The sequence below is a fragment of the Tachyglossus aculeatus genome, chromosome 3 (genome assembly GCF_015852505.1).
Source record: "Tachyglossus aculeatus isolate mTacAcu1 chromosome 3, mTacAcu1.pri, whole genome shotgun sequence".
NCBI lineage: Eukaryota > Metazoa > Chordata > Mammalia > Monotremata > Tachyglossidae > Tachyglossus > Tachyglossus aculeatus.
The window spans coordinates 19,160,527-19,183,442 of NC_052068.1; the positions used below are offsets into that span (position 1 = coordinate 19,160,527).

At 45.3% G+C, this 22,916-nt stretch overlaps 1 protein-coding gene across 2 annotated transcripts in view; it reads right to left on the reverse strand.

Moving 5' to 3' along the window:
- ALOX5 (arachidonate 5-lipoxygenase) overlaps positions 1–22,916 on the reverse strand; it is a 98,477-nt gene that overhangs the window by 52,506 nt on the left and 23,055 nt on the right. For both annotated transcript variants that reach the window (XM_038743804.1, XM_038743803.1), the window contains exon 3: positions 13,053–13,134. In XM_038743804.1, coding sequence (XP_038599732.1) covers positions 13,053–13,134 — 82 coding nt within the window. The remainder of the gene's footprint in view (positions 1–13,052; positions 13,135–22,916) is intronic.

Here is a 22,916-nt window from a genome sequence, read left to right on the forward strand (position 1 = left end):
ACCCATGACCTCGGACTCCCAAGCCCTACTCTTCCACTAAATCCACAAACTCAGATCCTTCTGATTCCAGGACCAAACTCTATCCACTAGCCCACACTACTTCTCCAACATGTCCATGATGATGGCATCCATTTAAACATGTACCATGTTCCCAGCGCTGGAAATAAAACCAAATTATCAGTTCAGGCACAGATCCAGTCCCACACAGGACTCGCAGGTAAGAGGGAAGAAAATGGGTGCTTTATCCCCATTTTAGAAATGAGGAAACTGAGGCATGGAGAAGCTGACACAAGATCACTCTAAAGGTAAGGCATGGAGCCTGGATTAGAAACCAGGTCTTCTGACTTTCGGTCCCGGGCTTTTTCTGAAGAGGAGGACAGGAGGGTGGTGAGGGAGGGGGGCATGGTCAAAGGGCAGATGGCTTCTCAGCAAGTGACGGCTCAAAAACAATCTACTTTGGAGAATTCACTCAGGGCCAAAGGAATGTTGGTTCTGTTAGTAATCAAATGTCCACTCTTCTGTTCTAAAATAAAGGGCTCTGTTTTTCCTTTTCTGTTTTAATAATAATAACGATGGCATTTGTTAAGTGCTTACTATATGCCAAGCACTGTTCTCAATCGTATATATTGAGTGATGTTCTCAGAGCACTGTACTAAACTTTTGGGAGAGTAATAATAATAATGGTATTTGTTAAGCACTTACTATGTGCAAAGCACTGTTCTAAGCACTGGGGCGGTTAACAAGGTGATCAGGTTGTCCCACGGGGGGCTCACAGTCTTCGTCCCCATTTTACAGATGAGGTAATTGAGGCACAGAGAAGTTAAGTGACTTGCCCAAAGTCACACAACAGACAAGTGGCAGAGCTGGGATTAGAACCCACATCCTCTGACTCCCAAGACAGTGCTCTTTCCACTGAGCCACGCTCCTTCCCATGGCTTTCCGACAGTACAATATAACAGAGTTGGTACACACTGCCTGCCCACAAGCTGCTTTCTGTCTAGAAGGGGAGATGGACAATAAGATAAATTATGCAATCAATCAATCAATCAATCAATCAATCGTATTTATTGAGCGCTTACAGTGTGCAGAGCACTGTACTAAGCGCTTGGGAAGTACAAGTTGGCAACATATAGAGACAGTCTCTACCCAACAGTGGGCTCACAGTCTACATATATGCTATGGGGTTTAGGAGGGAGGTGAGACGAATATCAAACGCTTAAAGAACTTAAAAGACTTGTTCTCTTTGAACACCAACCTCTATTTATTAATATTGATACTATTAATGCCTATGCAGTGCTCTGCACACAGTAAGCGTTCAATAAATACGATTGAATGAATGAGTGAATGAATCTACTTGTTTTGTTTTGTTGTCTGTCTCCCCCTTCTAGACTGTGAGCCCATTGTTGGGTAGGGATTGTCTCTGTTTGTTGCTGAATTGTACTTTCCAAGTGCCTAGCACAGTGCTCTGCACACATTTAGTGCCCCACAATTAGAACAGTGCTTTGCACATAGTAAGCGCTTAATAAATGCTATTAAAAAAATTAAAAAAATATGCTTGAATGAATGAATGAATGTTTGTATGGTACTTAGTGAGTGACCAACAATGTACAAAGTGCTTGGGAGAGGAAGTTGTGCACCCAGAAAGACCTGTGCTGTATGCTGACTGGGTGCATTGCTTAATACAGTGCCCAGCACATAGTAAACGCTTAACAAATACCTTAAATATTATTATTATTACTACAATGCTGTGTCCATGGGCACAAAGGGTTTCTTTGGCTACTGTGGTCTCCTATATCAATCAATTAATCAATCAATGGCATTTATTGAGCAACATGGCCCAGTGGTAAAATGCCCTCCCTCCACACATCCACCAAGCTAGCTCTCTTCCTCCCTTTCATTCATTCATTCAATCGTATTTATTGAGCGCTTACTGTGTGCAGAGCACTGTACTAAGCGCTTGGGAAGTACAAGCTGGCAACTTATAGAGACGGTCCCTACCCAACAGCGTTATCAAAGCCCTACTGAGAGCTCACTTCCTCCAGGAGGCCTTCCCAGACTGATCGCACTTTTTCCTCTCCTCCTCCCCATCCCCCCAGCCCTACCTCTTTCCCTTCCCCGCAGCACCTGTATATATGTCTGTACAGATTTATTACTGTATTTATTTGACTTGTACATATTTACTATTCTATTTATTTTATTTTGTTAATATGTGTTGTTTTGTTGTCTGTCTCCCCCTTCTAGAGTGTGAGCCCACTGTTGGGTAGGGACCGTCTCTATATGTTGCCAACTTGTACTTCTCAAGCGCTTAGTACAGTGCTCTGCACACAGTAAGTGCTCAATAAATACGACTGAATGAATGAATGGTAAAAGCATGGGCCTTGGAGTTGACAACTTGGATTCTAATCCCGACTCTACCACTTCCCTGCTGTGTGAACATGGACAAGTCATTTTTCTAGGCCTCGGTTTCCTCACCTGTATAACTGCTCTCCCCACCTGCAAGAGTGTAAGCCCCATGTGGGACAAGGACTGTATCTGACCTGATTATCTTGTACCTACCCCAGTGCTTAGAACAGTGCTTGGCACAGAGTAGGCGCTTAACAAATACCATCATCATTATTATTATTGTTATTATTATTATTATTATTATTATTAACTAATACAATGGTGGCGCACAGGTCTGGAAAACAATTCTGACTCTGCCACTTGTCTGCTCTGTGAGCTTGGACAAGTACTGTACTGTACTGTACTAAGCACTTGGGAGAGTACAATACAGCAGAGTTGGTAGACATGATCTCTACCCTCCAGAAGCTTACACTGTACTATCCACACATGCAGTGAAACACTATTCTGGAAGAAGGGGGGATATTTAAGTTCATTTTCCTAATTTTTTTAACATACAGCCAATGCTATGCGGTTCAGGAAAAGCAATATAATAATAATAATTACAGTACTTGGTAAGCCTGCCGTGTGACCTTGGATAAGTCACTTAACTTCTCTGTGCCTCAGTTACCTCATCTGTAAAATGGGGATGAAGACTGTGAGCCCCACATGGGACAACCAGATTAGCTTGCTTCTCCCCCAGAACTTAGAACAGAGTTTGGCACATAGTAAGCGCTTAACAAATACCGTTATTATTACAATTGTTATTATTAAGCATTTACTATGTGCCAAGCATTGTTCTAAGCACTGGGTAGATAATAATAATAATGGCATTTATTAAGCGCTTACTATGTGCAAAGCACTGTTCTAAGCGCTGGGGAGGTTACAAGGTGATCAGCTTGTCCCACACGGGGCTCACAGTCCCAATCCCCATTTTACAGATGAGGGAACTGAGGCACAGAGAAGTGAAGTGACTTGCCCAAAGTCACACAGCGGGCAATTGGCGGAGCCGGGATTTAAACCATGACCTCTGACTCCAAAGCCCGCGCTCTTTCCAGTGAGCCACGCCGCTTCTCAAGCAAAGCAAACCGATACAAGCAAATCGGTTTGGACACAGTCCCTGTCCCATGTGGGGCTCACACTCTCAATCCCCATTTTACAGATGAGGTAACTGAGGCTCAGAGAAGTAGAGTAACTCGCCCAAGGTCACACAGCAGACAAGTGGAAGAGACAGGGTTAGAACCCATGACTTTCTGACTCTCAGGCTTGTGCTCTGTCCACTAGGCCATACCGGTTTTCTACACCATACTGCTTCTGGCCTAAAGGAAAGAATAGGGGCCAGGGAATCAGAGGCCCTGCCTCGTAATCCCAGCCGACCACTTCCCTGCTGTATGATCTTGGGGAAGTCACTTAACTTCTATGTGCAGAACACTGTACTAAGCGCTTGGGAAGTACAAGTCAGCAACAGATAGAGACGGTCCCTACCCAACAACGGGCTCATGGTCTAGAAGGGGGAGACAAACAACAAAACAAAATCCCTTCTCCTTACTCCGTGAGTCCCATGTGGGACCTGATTACCTCATCTCTGCCCTAACACTTGGTGTAGAGTAAATGCTTAACAAATACTATTATTATTTTATTGTTATTATTATTCTTATGAATGTAGACACTTTGTCCTGGACTTGGAGAAGTAGTAGAGTGCACTCCATGCAACAGATACCCTATCAATAGAACAATCATATTAATTGAGCGCTTATTGTTAGCATAAAACTGCTCTAAGCACCTGTGAAAGTGCAATATGAAAGAGTTGGCAGAACAATCCCTGTTCTCAAGGAACTACAGTCTAGCGGAGATTGAGAAGACGTAGAATTCACTAGCCTCTGAAATTCTACCATGATAATGATGGCATTTATTAAGCGCTACCATGAAGAAATGCCACAACTAGAGACCTTCAGCATGAAAATATGCTACTGAGGTCTGACGAAAAAGCGGAATATGAGACCTGCACAATGCTTTCGGTAAGAGGCAACACCATGAGATAATTTCTTCCCCAAATTGCCTGCTTTCCTTCCCTCCTCTCTCCACAAAGCCACAGAAGGCGGAGATGGTGAGTGTTGTCATATCCCTCCTACTATAAACCACTAACCAACTTACCGTGTCTTGATCTTGTCTTTCTCGCTGCCAACCCTTTGCCCACATCTTCCCTTGGGTCTGGAGTTGCCCTCCCCTGCCTTCATTTCTTAGTAGAGAAGTAGCATGGTTTAGTGGCAAGAGCACAGGTTTGGGAGTTAAGAGGATGTGGGTTTTAATCCCAGCTCTGCCACTTTTCTGTTGTGTGACCTTGCATAAGTCACTTTACTTCTCTGTGCCTCAGTAACCTCATCTGTAAAACGGGGACTAAGACTGTGAGCCCCACATGGGACAACCCGATTACCTTCTTTCTGTTCCAGCGATTAGAAATAACAGTGCTTGGCACAGAGTAAATGCTTAACAAATGCCATTATGATTATTATTTCTGACAGACCACCATTCTCCCCATTTTCAAAGCCCTACCAAAATCACATCTCCTCCAGGAAGACTTTCCTGACTAATCTTTCTTTTCCCTAGCCTTTCATTCAATTCAACAGAATTTACTGAGATTTTATGGTGTGTAAAGCACTGTACTAGGTGCTTGGGGGAGTACACTATAACAAACAGACACATCCCCCGCCCACAATGAGTTTACAGTCCAGAGACGGGATTACATTCTACAATCTAGCCTCTACGCCCTCCCTCTGTGTCGACTAAGTGCTTGGGTCTGTCCCTCCCTAAGTACTTTGATATTCACCCCAATCCCACTCAACCGGACTTTCGTTGCCTCCCTATGTAGAACGATTTTTTTGTCTGCCTCCCCCACTAGATTGCAAACTCCTTGAGGGAAGGTGTAGTGGATAGATTACGAGCCTGGGAGTGAGAAGGTCATGGGTTCTAATCCCGGCTCCGCCACTTGTCTGCTGAGTGGCCTTAGGTAAATCACTTAACTTCCCTGTGCCTCAGCCACCTCGTCTGAAAAATGGGGATTAAGACTGGGAGTTCCAAGTGGGCCATGGACGGTGTCCAACCTGATTTGCTTGTATCCACCCCAGTGCTTAGTACAGAGCCTGGCACATTGTAAGCACTTAACAGATACCATTAAAAAAACAAAATCCTTAAGAGCCCCTGGTGGGGCCCGGGTTCAAATGAGAGTTGACAGGCTAGTTTCCGCCGGCCCTGCGGGAGAGTAAAGAGGAGAAGAAATGCAGTAAAGTAAAAAAGACCACAGTTCCGGCCCTTTGTGCTGGAGTCTGGACTATTTTTAAAGATATGGGAAGTGCCGTCTGTCATCTTGGTTGGGCCAGAGCCAGTTGAGAAAGTGGAGGGTGAAGGTGGGGGGTTGGGGTGGAGAGCAGAGGAAGAGTGAAAGCTCACCCCCAGGATCAAACAGGTCCAGATTTAGAAAAGCAGAGAGGGAATAATAAAAAACATTTCACTCCTCTAATGCCAACCTGCTAACTGTACCTAGATCTCATCTATCTCACCACCAACCTCTCCCCCACGTTGAATAATAATAATAAATCAATCAATCAATCATATTTATTGAGTGCTTACTGTGTGCAGAGCACTGTACTAAGCACTTGGGAAGAACAAGTTGGCAACATATAGAGACAGTCCCTACCCAACAGTGGGCTCACAGTCTAAAAGTAATAATGATAATGATGGCATTTATAAAGCGCTTACTATGTGCAAAGCACTGTTCTAAGTGCTGGGGAGGTTACAAGGTGATCAGGTTGTCCCATGGGGGGGCTCACAGTCTTAATCCCCATTTTGCAGATGAGGGAACTGAGGCACAGAGAAGTGAAGTGACTTGCCCAAAGTCACACAGCTGACAATTGGCGGAGCCGGGATTTGAACCCATGACCTCTGACTCCAAAGCCCGTGCTCTTTCCACTGAGCCACGCTGCTTCTCTAATAATAATGATGTCATTTGTTATGCACTTACTATTTGCAAAGCACTGTTCTAAGAGCTGGGGCATTTACAAGGTGATCAGGTTGTCCCACGTGGGGCTCACAGTCTTAATCCCCATTTTACAGATGAGGTAACTGAGGCACAGAGAAGTTAAGTGACTTGCCCAAAGTCACACAGCTGACAAGTGGCGGAGTCAGGATTTGAACCAATGACCTCTGACTCCAAAGCCCGTGCTCTTTCCACTGAGCCACGCTGCTTCCCCATTAAATGCTAAATGCTTGGGAGAGAACAACATAGTAGACAATAGTCCCTGTCCTGAGGAATTTACCATGTAGTCCTTACGGATTGTGCCCTAGAAGCAAGCACGTTGACCTAAGAGCTCTGCCCCTTGCCTGCCGTGTGACCTGGGCCAAGTCACTTAACATTCATTCGTTCACTCAATCGAATTTGTGGAGCGCTTACTTTGTGCAAAGCATTGTACTAAATGCTTGGGACAGTGTAATATAACAATAAACAGACACATCCCCAGTCCACAGTGTGGGAGAAGGATTTAGGAACAGGGATTTTTAATTTAGCCACTGCTTGGTATACAGCAAGCTCTTATTACATACCACCAACATGATTATTATTGCCTTTAATTACTTAATCTGTCCGCTTGATTTATAAATAATAATAATAATAATAATAATGGCATTTATTAAGTGCTTACTATGTGCAAAGCACTTTTCTAAGCACTGGGGAGATTACAAGTGATCGGTTGTCTCATGGGGGGCTCACAGTCTTAATCCCCATTTTACAGATGAAGTAACTGAAGCATAGAGAAGTTAAGTGACTTGCCCAAAGTCACACAGCTGAAAATTGGCGGAGCCAGGATTTGAACCCATGACCTCTGACTCCAAAGTCCGTGCTCTTTTCCACTGAACCACGCTGCTTCTCTAAATATCCCTATATCTGCCATCTTCTTTAGAAAGCACGCTCTTTTTGGGCAGGGAACGTGTTTTGGCCAGCTGTTGTACTTTCCCAAGCATTTAGTACAGTGCTCTGCACATAGTAAGCGCTCAATAAATACGATTGATGATGATTTAGTACAGAGTTTTCCTCTGGACATTTCTCATGGCATGGGAGGCACCTAGTAAGCATTCCATAAATGATATGGTTACCTACCAATCAATCATATTTACTGGGTGCTTACCATGTGCAGATCATTATACTGAGCTCTTGGGAGAATACAACTGAGTTGGTAGACATTTTCCCTGCTCACAGGGAGCTTACAGTCTAGAGGGGTAGTCAATCCCTCAGCTGTATTTATTGATCTCTTACTGTGTGCAGAGCATTGCACTAAACGCTTGGGAGAGTACAATATGGCAATATAATAGATACATTCCCTGCCCACAGTGAGCTTACAGTCTAGAGGGAGACAAATATTCAAATCAATTATGGCTCGGTACATAAGTACTGTGGGGCTGAGCGTGGGGTGAATAAAGGGTGCAAATCTAAGTGCAGGGCCAATGCAGAAGGGAGTAGGAGAAGAGGAAATGAGGGCTTAGTCAGGGAAGGCTCCTCGGCAGAGATGGGCCTTCAATAATAATAACAAAAATGATGGTATTTGTTAAGCGCTTACTATGTGCAAAGCACTGTTCTAAGCACTGGGGAGGTTACGAGGCGAACAGGTTGTCCCACGGGGGGCTCACAGTCTTAATCCCCATTTTACGGATGAGGTAACTGAGGCCCAGAGAAGTGAAGTGACTTGCCCAAAGTCACACAGCTGACAGCAGAGCTGGCATTTGAACCTGTTCAAGACTGTTCTAGACTGTGAGCCCACTGTTGGGTAGAGACCGTCTCTATATGTTGCCAACTTGTACTTCCCAAGCGCTTAGTACAGTGCTCTGCACACAGTAAGCACTTAATAAATATGATTGAATGAATGAATGAATGAACCCATGACCTCTGACTCCAAAGCCCGGGCTCTTTCCACTGAGCCACATTGTTTCTGTTTTTTCAGTAAGGCTTTGAAGGTGGAGAGAGTGATCATCTACCGGATATAGAGAGGGAGGCCATTCCAGGCCAGAGGCAGGGCATGGAGGAGAGCTCAGGGGTGAGATAGATGAGGTTGAAGATCAATAAGTAGGTTAGCATTGTTCCTGGTGCTAGTAGTCAATGGAACTGAATCGCAAGGGGCAAACACTTCAGTGGAGCAAGATACTGCCATCCTAGGCTAAATGCCCGGAAGGATGCTGTCTGGAACAGAGAGGACTGACTCCCTCCTCTGAACACTGTAGCCTCCAAGAATCCTTTCAGTCAGTCAAACAGTCAGTCCATCGTATTTACTGAGCGCTTACTGTGTGCAGAGCACTATACTAAGCACTCAGGAGAGTACATTACAATGCAATACAGACTAAGCCTCCTTTTTCCTCTCCTCCTCCTCATCCCCCCCACTTCCTTCCCCTCCCCACAGCACCTGTATACATGTTTGTACAGATTTATTACTCTATTTTACTTGTACATATCTACTATTCTATTTATTTTGCTCCACGTGTCTGCTGTGTGACCTTGGGCAAGTCACTTAACTTCTCTGTGCCTCAGTGATCTCATCTGGAAAATGGGGATTAAGACTGTGAGCCCCACGTGGGACAACCTGATCACCTTGTATCCCCCCAGCGCTTAGAACAGTGCTTTGCACAGAGTAAGTGCTTAACAAATGCCATCATTATTATTATTATTATTATCAGAAGCAGCATGGCTCATTGGAAAGAGCACGGGCTTTGGAGTCAGAGGTCATGGGTTCAAACCCCAGCTCCACCAATTGTCAGCTGTGTGACTTTGGGCAAGTCACAACTTCTCTGTGCCTCAGTACTTCATCTGTAAAATGGGGATTAAGACTGTGAACCCTCCGAGGGACAACCTGATCACCTTGTAACCCCCCCCCCCCCCCCCAGGGCTTAGAACAATGCTTTGCACATAGTAAGTGCTTAATAAATGCCATTATTACTATTATTATTACTATCATTATTATTATTATTATTATTATCTAGCTTTACCTCTATTTATTCTGATGACCAGACACCTGCCCATATGTTTTGTTTTGTTCTCTGTCTCCCTCTTCTAGACTGTGAGCCCGTTGTTGGGTAGAGACCGTCTCTATCTGTTGCCAACTTGTACTTCCCAAGCGCTTAGTACAGTGCTCTGCACACAGTAAGTGCTCAATAAATACGATTAAATGAATGAATGAATGAAAAATAAACTGACCCACTCACTGCCCTCAAAATGCTTACAGTCTAGAGGGGAAGACAGACATTAATATAAATAATAAATGACAGATATGGACATAAGTGCTGTGGGGCTGGGTGGGGGGATGAATAAAGGGAGTAAGTCAAGGCGAAGCAGAAGGGAGTGGGAGAAGCGGAAAGGAGGGCTTAGTAAGGAAGGTCTCTTGTGGAGATGGGTCTTTCTGACTAAATCCTCATTTCCTCTTCTCCCACTCCCTTCCGCATTGCCCTTGGATTTGCATCCTTTATTCACCCTTCACTCAGCTCCACAGAATTTAGGTACATACCCATGATTCATTTATTTATATCAGGGACCAACTCCCCCTCTAGATGTAAGCTCCTGTTGGGCAGGGAACGTGCCTACCAACTCTGGTTTATTGTACTGTCCCAAGCACTTAGTATTCATTCATTCATTCATTCATTCAATCGTATTTATTGAGCGCTTACTGTGTGCAGAGCACTGTACTAAGTGCTGGGGAAGTCCAATTTGGCGACATATAGAGACGGTCCCTACCCAACAGCGGGCTCACAGTCTAGAAGGGGGAGATGAACAGCAAAACAAAACATATTAACAAAATAAAATAAATAGAATAAACATGTACAAATAAAATAAATAAATAAATAGAGTAATAAATACGTACAAACATATATTAGTACAGTGCTCTACACCTTGTAAGTGCTCAATAAATACCACTGATGGTGCTGAGAATGATGTGGACAATGGCAAGATTCAGAGAAGCAGCATGGCTTAGTGGATAGAGCAGGATACCTGAGAGTCAGAAGGTCCTGGGTTCTAATCCCAGCCCCACTACATGTCTTCTGTGTGACCTTGGGCAAATCACTTTACTTCTCTGTGCCTCAGTTACCTCATCTGGAAAATGGGGATTAAGACTGTGAGCCCCACGTGGGACAGGGACTGTGTCCCACCCAATTGCCTTGAATCTATCTACCCCAGCACTTGCCTGGCACATAGTAAGCACTTAACAAATGCCACAATTATTATTATTATTATCATTAGGATTCCCTGGAATGCTCCAATGTTAATTACAAGAGAAAAGTGTTTGGCAGTGAAATGTGAATGTACCACACAGTTCACTGTAATTTCACTCAAGGAGATTGGCAATGCCAGCTGAAAGCATTGGATTTCTGACTCACTGGTTGGCTCAATTCATCTCCTTTTGTGGCTTTATTTCAAAGCACCAAATCTGTAGCCAGGGACCTTACAGTAAAACCCCCCAAAAAGGAAATTCTAGGATTTTGCAAACAGGGCAAAAGCCTAGTTTCCGGACTGAAGACATAAAGGGGAAGGAGGGAAGGGAGTCTGGACAAAAACCAACCCCAAAGGAGGAAGCCACTGAAATCAGCAGATGTGAGGAAGAAGCAAGGAAACAAGAGCCTGACCTGAAAAATATAGGGGAAAAAACAGCAAATGCTGAAAGAAAAGAGGAGAGAGGTAAAAAGTGTGCATTCTGACAAATGGCAGGTGCTCAGGACTCATCCAAAACTAGTGAATTTGGGGTCTTTCAAAAGTTTTACAGGTGGTGTTAGAACTAATTGTAATTTTCCAGCTGGCAAGGTTCATCTCTCTGCTGTGAAAAGTGTGATCTCTTTTTGTGATGGAAGTAGCTACTTGCGGAGATGCAAGTCTAGAAATTCTTGAGGCATAATACGACCAGGACCTAGTTATTGAAACAGGAGTCTTGGATCCCTAAAGTCTAAACCACTACACTAAGGAAGGGTTCCCCAAGATATTAAGAGGAACAATAATAATAATAATAAGTGCTTAATATGGTGCCAGGCACTGTACTAAGCGCTGGGTCGATACAAGCAAATTGGGTTGGACACAGTCCCTGTCCCAGCTGGGGCTCACAGTCTCAATCCCCATTTTACAGATGAGGTAACTAAGGCACAGAGAAGTGAAGTGAAGGAAGACTAACCAGCATGTGCTAAGCACCCATTGGAGGGTGGTGCACTGTACTAAGCATTTTTTTATGGTTTGTGTTAAGTTCTTACCATGAGACAAGCACTGTACTAAGAGCTTGGGTAGACATGAGGTAATCGGGTTTGTCCCTGTCTCCACCTAAATCTTAATCTCCATTTACACATAAGGGATCTGAGGCACAGAGAAGTGAAGTGACTTGTCCAAGGTCCTACAGCACAGAAGTAGCAGAGCCAGGACTAGAACTCATGTCCTCTGGCCCCCAGGCCGAAGCTGTTTCCACCAGGCCTTGCTGCTTCTCGTGGGAGACAGACATGCACTGATGGAGAAGCAGCATGGCCTAGTGGATAGAGCCTGGGCCTGAGAGTTAGAAGGACCTGGATTCTAATTCTGGCTCTGCCACTTGTATGACCTTGGGCAAGTCACTTCACTTCTCTGGACCTCAGTCTCCTCATCTGTAAAATGAGGATTAAGAGTGTGATCCCCAGTTTGGGACTGTGTCCAACTGGATTACCTTGCATCTACCCCACTGCTTAGCACAGTGCCTGGCACATAGTAAGCACTTAACAAATACCATATATTATTAGCATTATTACTGTTTTCCCTTGGTGGCAGAAGGGCAGGACTCAAAATTTTGGCCGGCAGGGCTGAGCTGGAGCCAGCTTTACCAGCTAATAAAGGGGGAGAGCCACTGCAGGGAATCTGGCTACTTTTCAACTTGGCTAGGCAAGGAGGTGGCTGTCCACTGACTTCCTCTTCATCTGCTAATAATAATAATAATAATAATAATAATAATAGCATTGGTCATTCCCTCACTATGTGCCAGCAACTAGGGTTGAGACAATACAGCCAGATAAGGCACAATCCCTATTTCAGGACTTATAGGCAAAGGGTTGGGGGAGGACTGGTATTTATTTCCCATTTTACAGATGAAGAAACTGAGGTACAGAGACGTTAAATGACTTACCCAAGGTCACACCACAGGCAGGTGGCAGAGCCAGGATTAGCACCCATGTCTCCCAGTCTAGGCCTTTTTCCACTAGGCCACGTTCCTTCATGTATTTATGGGGTGCTCAACAGGGGTGTGACTCTTAGCAAGGTGAACCTCCTATTTCCCCCCCAGCACACCTCATGGTGAACCAGCAGTGGTTGAAACTTGCCTAGCTTGATTTCTGGAGATGTTCAACCATCAGAAAAGCAGCTGGCCTCGTGGAAAAAGTCCGAGCCTTTAAGTCAGGAAGACCTGGGTTCTAATCCCAACTCCACCACATGTCTGCTAGGTGACTTTGGGTTACTTACCTTAAGTAAGTACTTAAGAAATGCCATTCAAAAAATGTGGACATCTACTTCCTGTCTTCTTCTTCTTTTGCTCCTATGACTAGTAAATATTATTTTTTTCTCTGTCTCCCACCTCGGTCAGTCAGTCAACCAGTCGGTCAGGGGGACAGGGCAGGAGAGGGTGACCAGAGAGTGATGAACTCACCGATAAAGTTTCTGCCGATTTTCCAGTTCGTTGCGCCTGTGCTGTTTGAGCATATGGAAGTGATCATCTCGGGGAAGCTTTGCTGGGAGACAATAAAGAGAAAACTAGACAAATGTGGGAAACAAGGCCAGAAAACAAATCACTCTGTCTTCCTAGTCTGCCAGACACTGTCGGTTGGACTTCAGGAGAAAGAGGAAATGGGAGAGCATTAACTAATCTTATCTACACGGAGGATCTGGGGAGTCTGTGGGTTTCACTTGCTTCCCCCTGGCTCCCAAACAGCTGGCAGAGGAGCTGTCCTGTGCGATCTGAGAACCAGAGATTTGGGACCCAGGAGCTCAATTCCGGACTCTTCCTTGGCCTTTAGTTTTGAAAGGAGAGGAATTCCAAGAAAATGGTTTTAGACTCAAACCGTCCTTAATGAGAAGTGATTCAAAGCCTTTAATAGTAAACAGAGTAATGATGGTATTTGTCAAGTGTTTACTATGTGTCAAGCACCATTGGAGTAGATTCAAGCCCATTCATTCAGTTGTATTTATTGAGTGCTTACTGTGTGCAAAGCACTGTACTAAGCGCTTGGGAGAGTACACTACAACAACAAACAGATACATTCCCTGCCCAAAAAGAGTTCACAATCTAGAGGGGGAAACAGACATTAATATATGTAAAAAAATAAATAGATCTATACATATGTGCTGTGGGGCTTGGAGGGAGGATGAATGAAGGGAACAAGTCAGGGCGATGCAGAATGGAATGGGAAAAGAGGAAAGGAGGGCTTAGTCAGGAAAGGCTTCTTGGAGGAGATGTGCCTTCAAAAAGGCTTTGAAGATGGGAAGATCAATTTTCTGTCTGATATGAGGAGGGAAGCAGGATGTGGGCAAGAACTCAGGGTCGAGATAGACGAGATCAAGGTACAGTAAGAAAGTTAGCATTAGAGGAACGAAGTGTGCGGGCTGGATTGTAGTAGGAGTGTAGCAAGGTGAGGTAAGAGGGGGGCAAGGTGATTGACTGCTTTAAAACCAATGGTGAGGAGTTTTTGTTCGATGTGGAGGTGGATGGGCAACCACTGGAGTTTCTTGAGGATTAGAGAAACGTGGTCTGGATGATCTGGGCAGCAGAGTGGAGTATGGACTGGAGTTGGGAGAGAAAGGAGGCAGGGAGGTCAGCCAGGAGGCTGATACAGTAATCAAGGTGGGATAGGATGTGCTTGCATTAATATGGTTGCAGTTTGGATGGACAGAAGGGAGCGGAGCGGATGTGAAGGAAGACCTGTATTACAGTCCCTGTCCCATACGGGGCTCATGGTCTTAACCCCCATTTTACAGACGATGGTATTTATTAAGTGCTTACTATGTGCCAGGCACTGTACTAAACACTGGGGTGGATACAAGGAAATCAGGATGGACACAGTCCTTGTCCCTGTGGGGTTCACAGTCTCAGTCTCCATTTTACAGATGAGGTAACTGAGGCCCAGAGAAGTGAAGTGACTTCCCCAAGGTCACACAGCTGACAAGTGGCGGAGCCAGAATTAGAACCCATGACCTTCTGACTCCCAGCCCCATGCCGTATCCACTACATCATGCTTCTTCTCTTGGTAATAATAATAATAATAATAATAATAATAATAATGGCATTTATTAAGTGCTTACTATGTGCAGAGCACTGTTCTAAGCGCTGGGGAATTTACAAGGTGATCAGGTTGTCCCTCGTGGGGCTCACAGTCTTCATCCCCATTTTACAGATGAGGGAACTGAGGCCCAGAGAAGTTAAGTGACTTGCCCAAAGTCACACAGTTGACAAGTGGTGGAGTCGGGATTTGAACCCATGACCAAAGCCCAAAGCCCGTGCTTTTTCCACTGAGCCATGCTGCTTCTCTGGTAGACACAGTCTATGCCCCCAGAGCTACAGGGTCAGGTGAAATTATGAAGGTTTAGGAAATATTTGTGGATGGTGATAATGAATATAGAAATCTTTTATTATTAAGCTTGTGGAAAGTTAAATTTCAAATTACAGCACTCCCATGTTCAACGCCCTCCTAAAACCTCGTTTCCTTCAGGAAGTTTTCTGTGCTTCCTCTGGTAAATCCCACACCACCTTCACCACTATTATATTTCATTCTTCTCCTCAGCATTTACAAATATTTTATTTATAAAGTCAATTACTTATTTCACTATTTTCATTCTGAAACATTTGTATTTCTTCCCATTACATCCTTCTTCGTCCTCCTACTATGCCTACTGGTAAATCATTTCTGTCTGTCTCCTGGAGGCAGTGACCATGTCTTACTTCTGGGAAGTAGCATGGCCTAGTGGGAAAAGCTCTTACGCACACAGTAAGCATACAATAAATATGAATGAATCAATAAGTGCTTGGATTAATGTGGTAGCAGTCTGAATTGAGAGGAAAGGGTGGATTTTAGTGATTTTGTGAAGGTTGAACTGGCAGGATTTAGTGATTGATTGAATATGTGTGTTGAGTGAGAGAGAGCGGCATCAAGGATAACAATTAGGTTTCAGGCTTGTGAGACAGGAAGGATGGTGGGGCTGTCTATAATGACAGGAAAATCAAGGGGAGGACAGGACTTGGGTGGTAAAATAAGGAGTTCTGTTTTGGACATATTAAGGTGTCGGTGGGACATTGAAGTAGAGATGTCTTGAAGGCAGGAGGAAATGTGAGACTGCAGAGAGGGAGAGAGATCAGGGCTGGAGCTGTAGATTTGGGAATCATCTACATGGAGGTGGTAGTTGAAGCCATGGGAGCAAATGAATTCTCCAAGGGAGTGGGTGTTGATACAGAATAGAAGAGGATCCAGAACTGAACCTGGAGGGACTCCTGCAGTTGTAGGATGGGAGGCAAAAGAGGAGACCGTAACTGAGAATGAGGGCCCAGAGCGAGGGGAGGAGAACCAGGTGAGGGACAGTTTCAGTGAAGTTGAGGTTGGATAACGTTCCCAAGAGGAGGGGGTGGTCGACGGTTTAGAAGGCAGCTGAGAGGTTGGAGAGGATTAGGATTGAGCAGAGGACATTGAATTTAGAAAGAAGATTATTGGTGACCTTTGATAGGGTGATTTGTTACTTTTAGCAAGAAACAGGCAACCTAGATCTTCTCCCTGCTCCCTCTACTTGCAAATAATTTGTGTCTGCCTGTCCCTTCCATTAGATTGTAATGTCCTGGAGGGCAGGGTCTGTGTCTCTTACTTCTATTATACTACCCTGAGCTCATAGTAGTCAGTCAGTCATATTTATTGAGCACTTACTGTGTGCAGAGCAATGTATTAAGCGCTGGGAGAGTGCACTATGACAATATAACAGACACCTTCCCTACCCATGGGGAGTATACAGTCTAGAGGAGGAGACAGACATTACTATAAATGAATAAATAAATTACAGATATGTATATAGGGGTTGTGGGGCTGGGAGGAAGGCTAAATAAAGGGAGCAAGTCAGGGCAACCCGGAACGGAGCTGAAGAAAAGGAAAAGAGAGCTTAAGTCACGGAAGGCCTTTTGGAGGAGATGTGTCTTCAGTAAGGCTTTGAAGGGGGGAGAGTAATTGTTGGATATGAGGAGGGAAAGTATTCCAGGCCAGAGGCAGGATGAGGGTGAGAGGTCAGTGGAGAAAGACAAGATCAAGGTAGAGTGAGAAGGTTAACATTAGAGGAGCAAAGTTTACAGGCTGGGTTGCAGTGGGAGAGTAGCGAAGTGAGAAAGGTGGGAGCAAGGGGATTGAGTGCTTTAAAGCTAATGGTGAGGAGTTTCTGTTTGATGTGGAGGTGGATAGGCAACCACTGGAGGTTCTTGAGGAGTGGGGAAACGTGGCCTGAACATTTTTATAGAAAAATGATCTGGTTAGCAGAGTGGAGTATGGACTGGAGTGGAGAGAGACAGGAGACTGGGAGATCAACAAGGAGGTTGTTACGGTAATCAAGGTGGAATAGGATAAGTGATTGGATTAATACTAATAATGGTATTCATTAAGTGCTTACTATGTGCCAAGAACGGTTCTAAGTTCTTGGGGGAGATACAAAGTTCTCAGGTTGTCCCATGAGGGGCTCACAGTATTAATCCCCATTTTACAGATGAGGTAAAAGAGGCAGCGAGACGTTAAGTGACTTGCCCAAAGTCACACAGCTGACAAGTGGCAGAGCCGGGATTAGAACTCACGACCTCTGACTACCAAGCCCGGGCTCTTTCTACTAAGCCACGCTGCTTCTCATTAATGTTGTAACAATTTGGATGGAGAGGAAAGGGCAGATTTTAGTGATGTTGTGAAGGTCAAACTGACAGGATTTAGTGATAGATTGAATATTTGGGTTGAATGAGAGAGAGGTGTCAAGGATAACGCCAACCTACAGGCTTGTGAGACAGGAAGGATGGTGGTGCCAACTACAGTGACGGGAAAGCCAGGGGGAGGACAGGGAAGATGAGGAGTTTTGTTAGTGTACAGTGTTCTGCTCACATCAGATGCTCAATAAGTACCATTGGTGTTGACTATGACACCTTCTAATCTTTGTTTCAATCAGCCAGAGAGCCAGCGATGGCTTTCACATTTCAAGTGCACAGCCGCTGAAGAGGTTTTACTTAAAGGTTTGGTGCCAAATGCCACAGACCAGACATGCTGCCCTTCCAACCGGGCAAGGGAGTGGATGACTTAGTGCAACCCATCACCGCTTTTGGAAAAACCAATCAAATGTGTGGTCTGCTGATGGTGGATACTCCTTTCTCTCCTTTGCCCACCCTAAAGAAGGACCAGGATACCATCAATGCAGTGGTGACTGCCCTGCACTGCGGTTTTGGATTCCTGAGCCCTCGGAGTCTTGATTACTGGTGTTTATTGAGCGCTTCCTTTGTGCAGAGCACTGTGAGGGCTATGTCTTCTTATGCTTCATATCACTGACTTTGCTCAGGGACAGGGCAGGGCAAGACGCTCCGAAAAACAGTGGAAGGCTAGAGTGGGAAGCAGGGTGGCTTGGTGGAAATAGCACAGGCCTGGAGTCAGAAGACCTAAGTTCTAATCCTGCTCTGCCACTTGCCTGTTTTGTGACCTTGGGTAAGTCATTTCACTTCCAAGAAGCCTTCCCTGATTAACCCCACTTTTCTCCAGTTCACTCGCCCTTCTGCATCATCTATGCACTTGGATCTGTGACCTTTGGACATTTGATATTTAATTCACCCCTCAACCCCACAGCACTTATGTACACATCTATAAATTATATATTATAAATTATGTATTTATTCATATTTACGTCCATGAGGCCTTCTCTGATTAAGTCCGCTTTTTCCCGGCTCGCTCTCCCTTCTGTGTCATCTATGCACTTGGCTCTGTGGACATTTTGACATTTGATATTTGCCCCACCCTCAACCCCACAGTACTTATGTACATATCTTTAAATTAACCTTGAAACTATGTACATATGTTTAAATTAATATGTTATTAATTATTTATTTATATTAATGTCTTTCTCCCCCTCTACCCTGTAAGCTCGTTCTGGACAGGGAATGTGCCTGCTACTTCTGTTGTTCATTCATTCAGTCATTCATTCACTTACTGTGAATGAGCACTTACTGTGTGCACAGCATTGTACTAAGCGCTTGGAAAGTACAACTCATCACTAGAGAGACAATCCCTGCCCACAATGGGCTTACATTCTAGAAAGGGGGAGACAGGCATGAAAACAAGTTAACAGGCATCAATAGCATCACTATAAATAGAATTATAGATATATATACATCTAAACAAGTAAACAGGCATTAATATACATAAATAGAATTATAGATATGTACATATATACACGTGTTGTTGGGTGGGGAGAGGGGTAGAGCAAAGGGAGTGAGTCAGGGAGACGGAAAGGGGAGGGGGAGCTGAAGAAAAGGGGAGCTTAGTCTGGGAAGGCCTCTTGGAGGAGATGAGCCTTTAGTGGGCTTTGAGGGGGGAAGTGTGTTTGGTGGATTTGAGGAGGGAGGGCATTCTAGGCCAGGGGTAGGACGTGGACCAGGGGTCAATGATGGGACAGGCGAGAACGAGGCCCAGTGAGGAAGGTAGAGGCAGAGGAGTGGAGTGTGCGGGCTGGGCTGTAGAAGGAGAGAAGGGAGGTGAGGTAGGAGGGGGCGAGGGGATGGAGAGCTTTGAAGCCAATAGTGAGGAGTTTTTGCTTGATACGGAGGTTGATGGGCAACCACTGGAGGGTTTTGAGGAGAGGGGGTGACATGCCCAGAGCATTTCTGTAGGAAGCTAATCCGAGCAGCAGAATGAAGTATGGATTGAAATAGGGAGAGATAGGAGTTTGGGAGGTCAGAAAGGATGATGATGCAGTAATACAGTTGGGATAGGATAAGTGATTGTAACAACAAGGTAGTGGTTTGGATGGAGAGGAAAGGGCGGATCTTGGCGATGTTGTGAAGGTGAGATTGGCAGTCTTTGTGAAAGATTGTATGTGTGGGGTGAATGAGAGAGCAGAGTCAAGGATGAAACCAAGGTTGCGGGCTTATGAAAGACAGCGGAGTCAAGGATGACACCAAGGGTGGGCTTGTGAGATGGGGAGAGGGGTCATGCCTTACACAATGACAGGAAAGTCAGGGAGAGGATAGGGTTTGGGAGAGAAGATAAGGAGGTAAGTCTTAGGTGTTGAGTTTTAGGTGGAGGAAAGGAAGCCAAGTAGAGATGTACTGAAGTCAGGAGAAGATGTGAGCCTGGAGGGAGGGAGAGAGAACAGGGGAGGAGATGTAGATTTGGTTATCATCCGCAAAGATGATAGCTGAAGCCATGGGAGCGAATGAGTTCACCAAGGGAGTTAGTGTAGCTGGAAAATAGAAGGGGACCAAGAACTGACCCTTGAGGAACCCCTGCAGTAAGGGGATGGGAGGGGGAGGAGGAGCCTGTGAAGGAGACTGAGAATGAATGGCCAGAGAGATGAGGAGAACCAGGAGGGGATGAAGTCAGTGAAGCCAAGGTTGGATAACGTGTTGAGGAGAAAGGGATGGTCGACAGTATCAAAGGCAGCTGGGAGGTCGAGGAGAATTAGGATGGAGTAGGAGTTGTTGGATTTGGCAAGAAGGAGGTCATTGGTGACTTTTCAGAGGGCAGTTTCAGTGGAGTGGAGGCGACGGAAGCCAGACTGGAGAGGATCCAGGAGAAGTTGGAGGAGAGGAATTTGAGACCGCAGGTATAGATGACTCACTCCAGGAGTTTTAAAAGGAAGGGTAGTAAGGAGATAGGGCGATAACTGAAGGGGTTTTTTAGAATGGGTGAGACATGGACATGTTTGAAGGCAGAGGGAAGAAACCATGGTAGTGTGAGTAGTTGAAGATGGAAGTTAAGGAGGGGCGGGGGGAGGGGGGTGAAGGTTTTTATAAGGTGGGAGGGAGTAGGGTCTGGAGGGGGTGGCACTTGAGAGGAGGTAGGAGATCTCCTCTAAGGATATTGCTGGGAAGGATGGGAAAGTAAAAGAGGGGGTCACGAGGAGGGGGGATGGAGTGTATGTGGGGGCGGTAATTTGGGAGAGCTCAGACCTGATGGTGTTAGTTTTCCTCATGAAGTAGGTGGCCAGATCGTTGCACCTGAGGGATGGGGGAGTGGGAGGGACGGGGGGCCTGAGGAGGGAGTTAAATGTCCAGAACAACTGACGAGGATGATGGGCATGGGTGTCAATAAGGGAAGAGAAATGGTTTTCCCGGGCAGAGAAGAGGGCAGAGTTAAGGCAAGAAAGGACAAACTTCAAGAGGACAAGGTTTGCCTCAAGTTTAGATTTCTGCCAGCAGCTCTCCGCAGCTTGAGCGCAAGAAGGAAGGAGGCGGACAGTAGAGGTGATCTGGGGCTGTGGGTCTCACAAGCGCTTAGTACAGTGCTCTGCACGCAGTAAGCACCCAATAAATACCACTGATTGATTAATTGATTCTCTGGGCCATAGGTTCCCCCCTATAAAAATGAAGTTTCAATTCCTGTTCTTCTTCTTACTTAAACTGTGAGCCTCAAGTATTACAGGGACTGTGTCCAACCTGATTAACCCATTTCTGCCCAGGCACTTACCCTCTCAGGGTCGTACCTGGAGAGTTTTCAGTCCTCTACCAGCCCTCTCTTTCCTCTCCCCATTCTTCCCCTCCCCATCCCTCCCACCTTACCTCCTTCCCCTCCCCACACCACCTGTATATATGTATATATGTTTGTACCTATTTATTACTCTTTTTATTTATTTTATTTGTACATATTTATTCTATTTATTTTATTTTGTAATATGTTTTGTTTTGTTCTTTGTCTCCCCCTTCTAGACTGTGAGCCTGCTGTTGGGTAGGGACCGTCTCTATATGTTGCCAACTTGTACTTCCCAAGAGCTTAGTACAGTTCTCTGCACACAGTAAGCGCTCAATAAATACGATTGAATGAATGAATGAATGAAAGAAGGAAGGAGGCGGACAGTAGTGGTGATCTGGGGCTGTGGGTCTCACAAGCACTTAGTACAGTGCTCTGCATGCAGTAAGCACCCAATAAATGCCACTGATTGATTAATTGATTCTCTGGGCCATAGTTTCCCCCCTATAAAAATGAAGATTCAATTCCTGTTCTTCTTCCTACTTAGACTGTGAGCCTCAAGTATTACAGGGACTGTGTCCAATCCGATTAACTGGTAGCTGCCCAGGCACTTACCCTCTCAGGGTGGCACCTGGAGAATTTTCAGTCCTCTACCAGTCTCAACTAAGGGCGGGAGAGTCTGTCTCTATGTGTTGCCAACTTGTACTTCCCAAGCGCTTAGTACAGTGCTCCGCACACAGTAAGCACTCAATAAATACGATCGATTGATTGATTGATACCCGTTCCATTCCTAGCTTGGCCAGTGGCTAGCCAGTCAAGCTCTTAGTACGGTGCTCTGCACACAGTAAGCGCTCAATAAATATGATTGAATGAATGAATGGAAGGCAATCTGCTACAAGTCAAGACGTGTCAAGTCAAGACTGGGCAGCAGCAGCATGGGAGAGAGTCGAGGGCGGAGACTCAAGTTTACTGCGTGGAAGGAGGCAGTGGTAAACCACTTCCATATTTTTACCAAGAAAACTCTACAGATCCACTACCAGAACGATTGCAGATGGAGAGCGGGGCATTCTGAGAGAGATGTGTGCGTGATGCCACTATGGCTCGGAGACGACTTGACAGCATAAGACAAGACCCTGGCACTTGGAGCAGTGCTTGACATATAGTAAGCGCTTAACAATAATAAGAATAATAATGATGGCATTATGATGGGGAGGTTACAAGGAGATCAGGTTGTCCCATGGGGGGCTCACAGTCTTAATCCCCATTTTACAGATGAGGGAACTGAGGCCCAGAGAAGTTAAGTGACTTGCCCAAAGTCACGCAGCTGACAGTTGGCGGAGCCGGGATTTGAACCCATGACCTTTGACTCCAAAGCCCGGGCTCTTTCCACTGAGCCACGCTGCCCATGTCCAGCCTCATTTGCTTGTGTCCGCTCCAGCACTTAGTACAGTGCCTGGCACATAGGAAGTGCTTAAGAAATACCACAGTTATTATCACTGTTATTATTATTCTCACAATAACTACGACAGCGTGCTGAATGCTCTCCCTTTCCTTCGCCCACCCATTCATTCAATCATATGTATTGAGCACTTACTATGTGCAGAGCACTGTACTAAGCACTTGGGAGAGGACAACAATAAACACACACAATCCCCGCCCGTAACTAGCTTAGAGAAGCAGCACGACATAGTGGATAGAGCACGGGCCTGGACGTCAGGTGGTCATGGGTTATAATCCCGGCTCCGCCACTCGGCTGCTGACCTTGGGCAAGTCACTTCACTTCTCTGTGCCTCAGTTACCTCATCTGTAAAATGGGGATTGAGACTGTGAACCCGATTTGG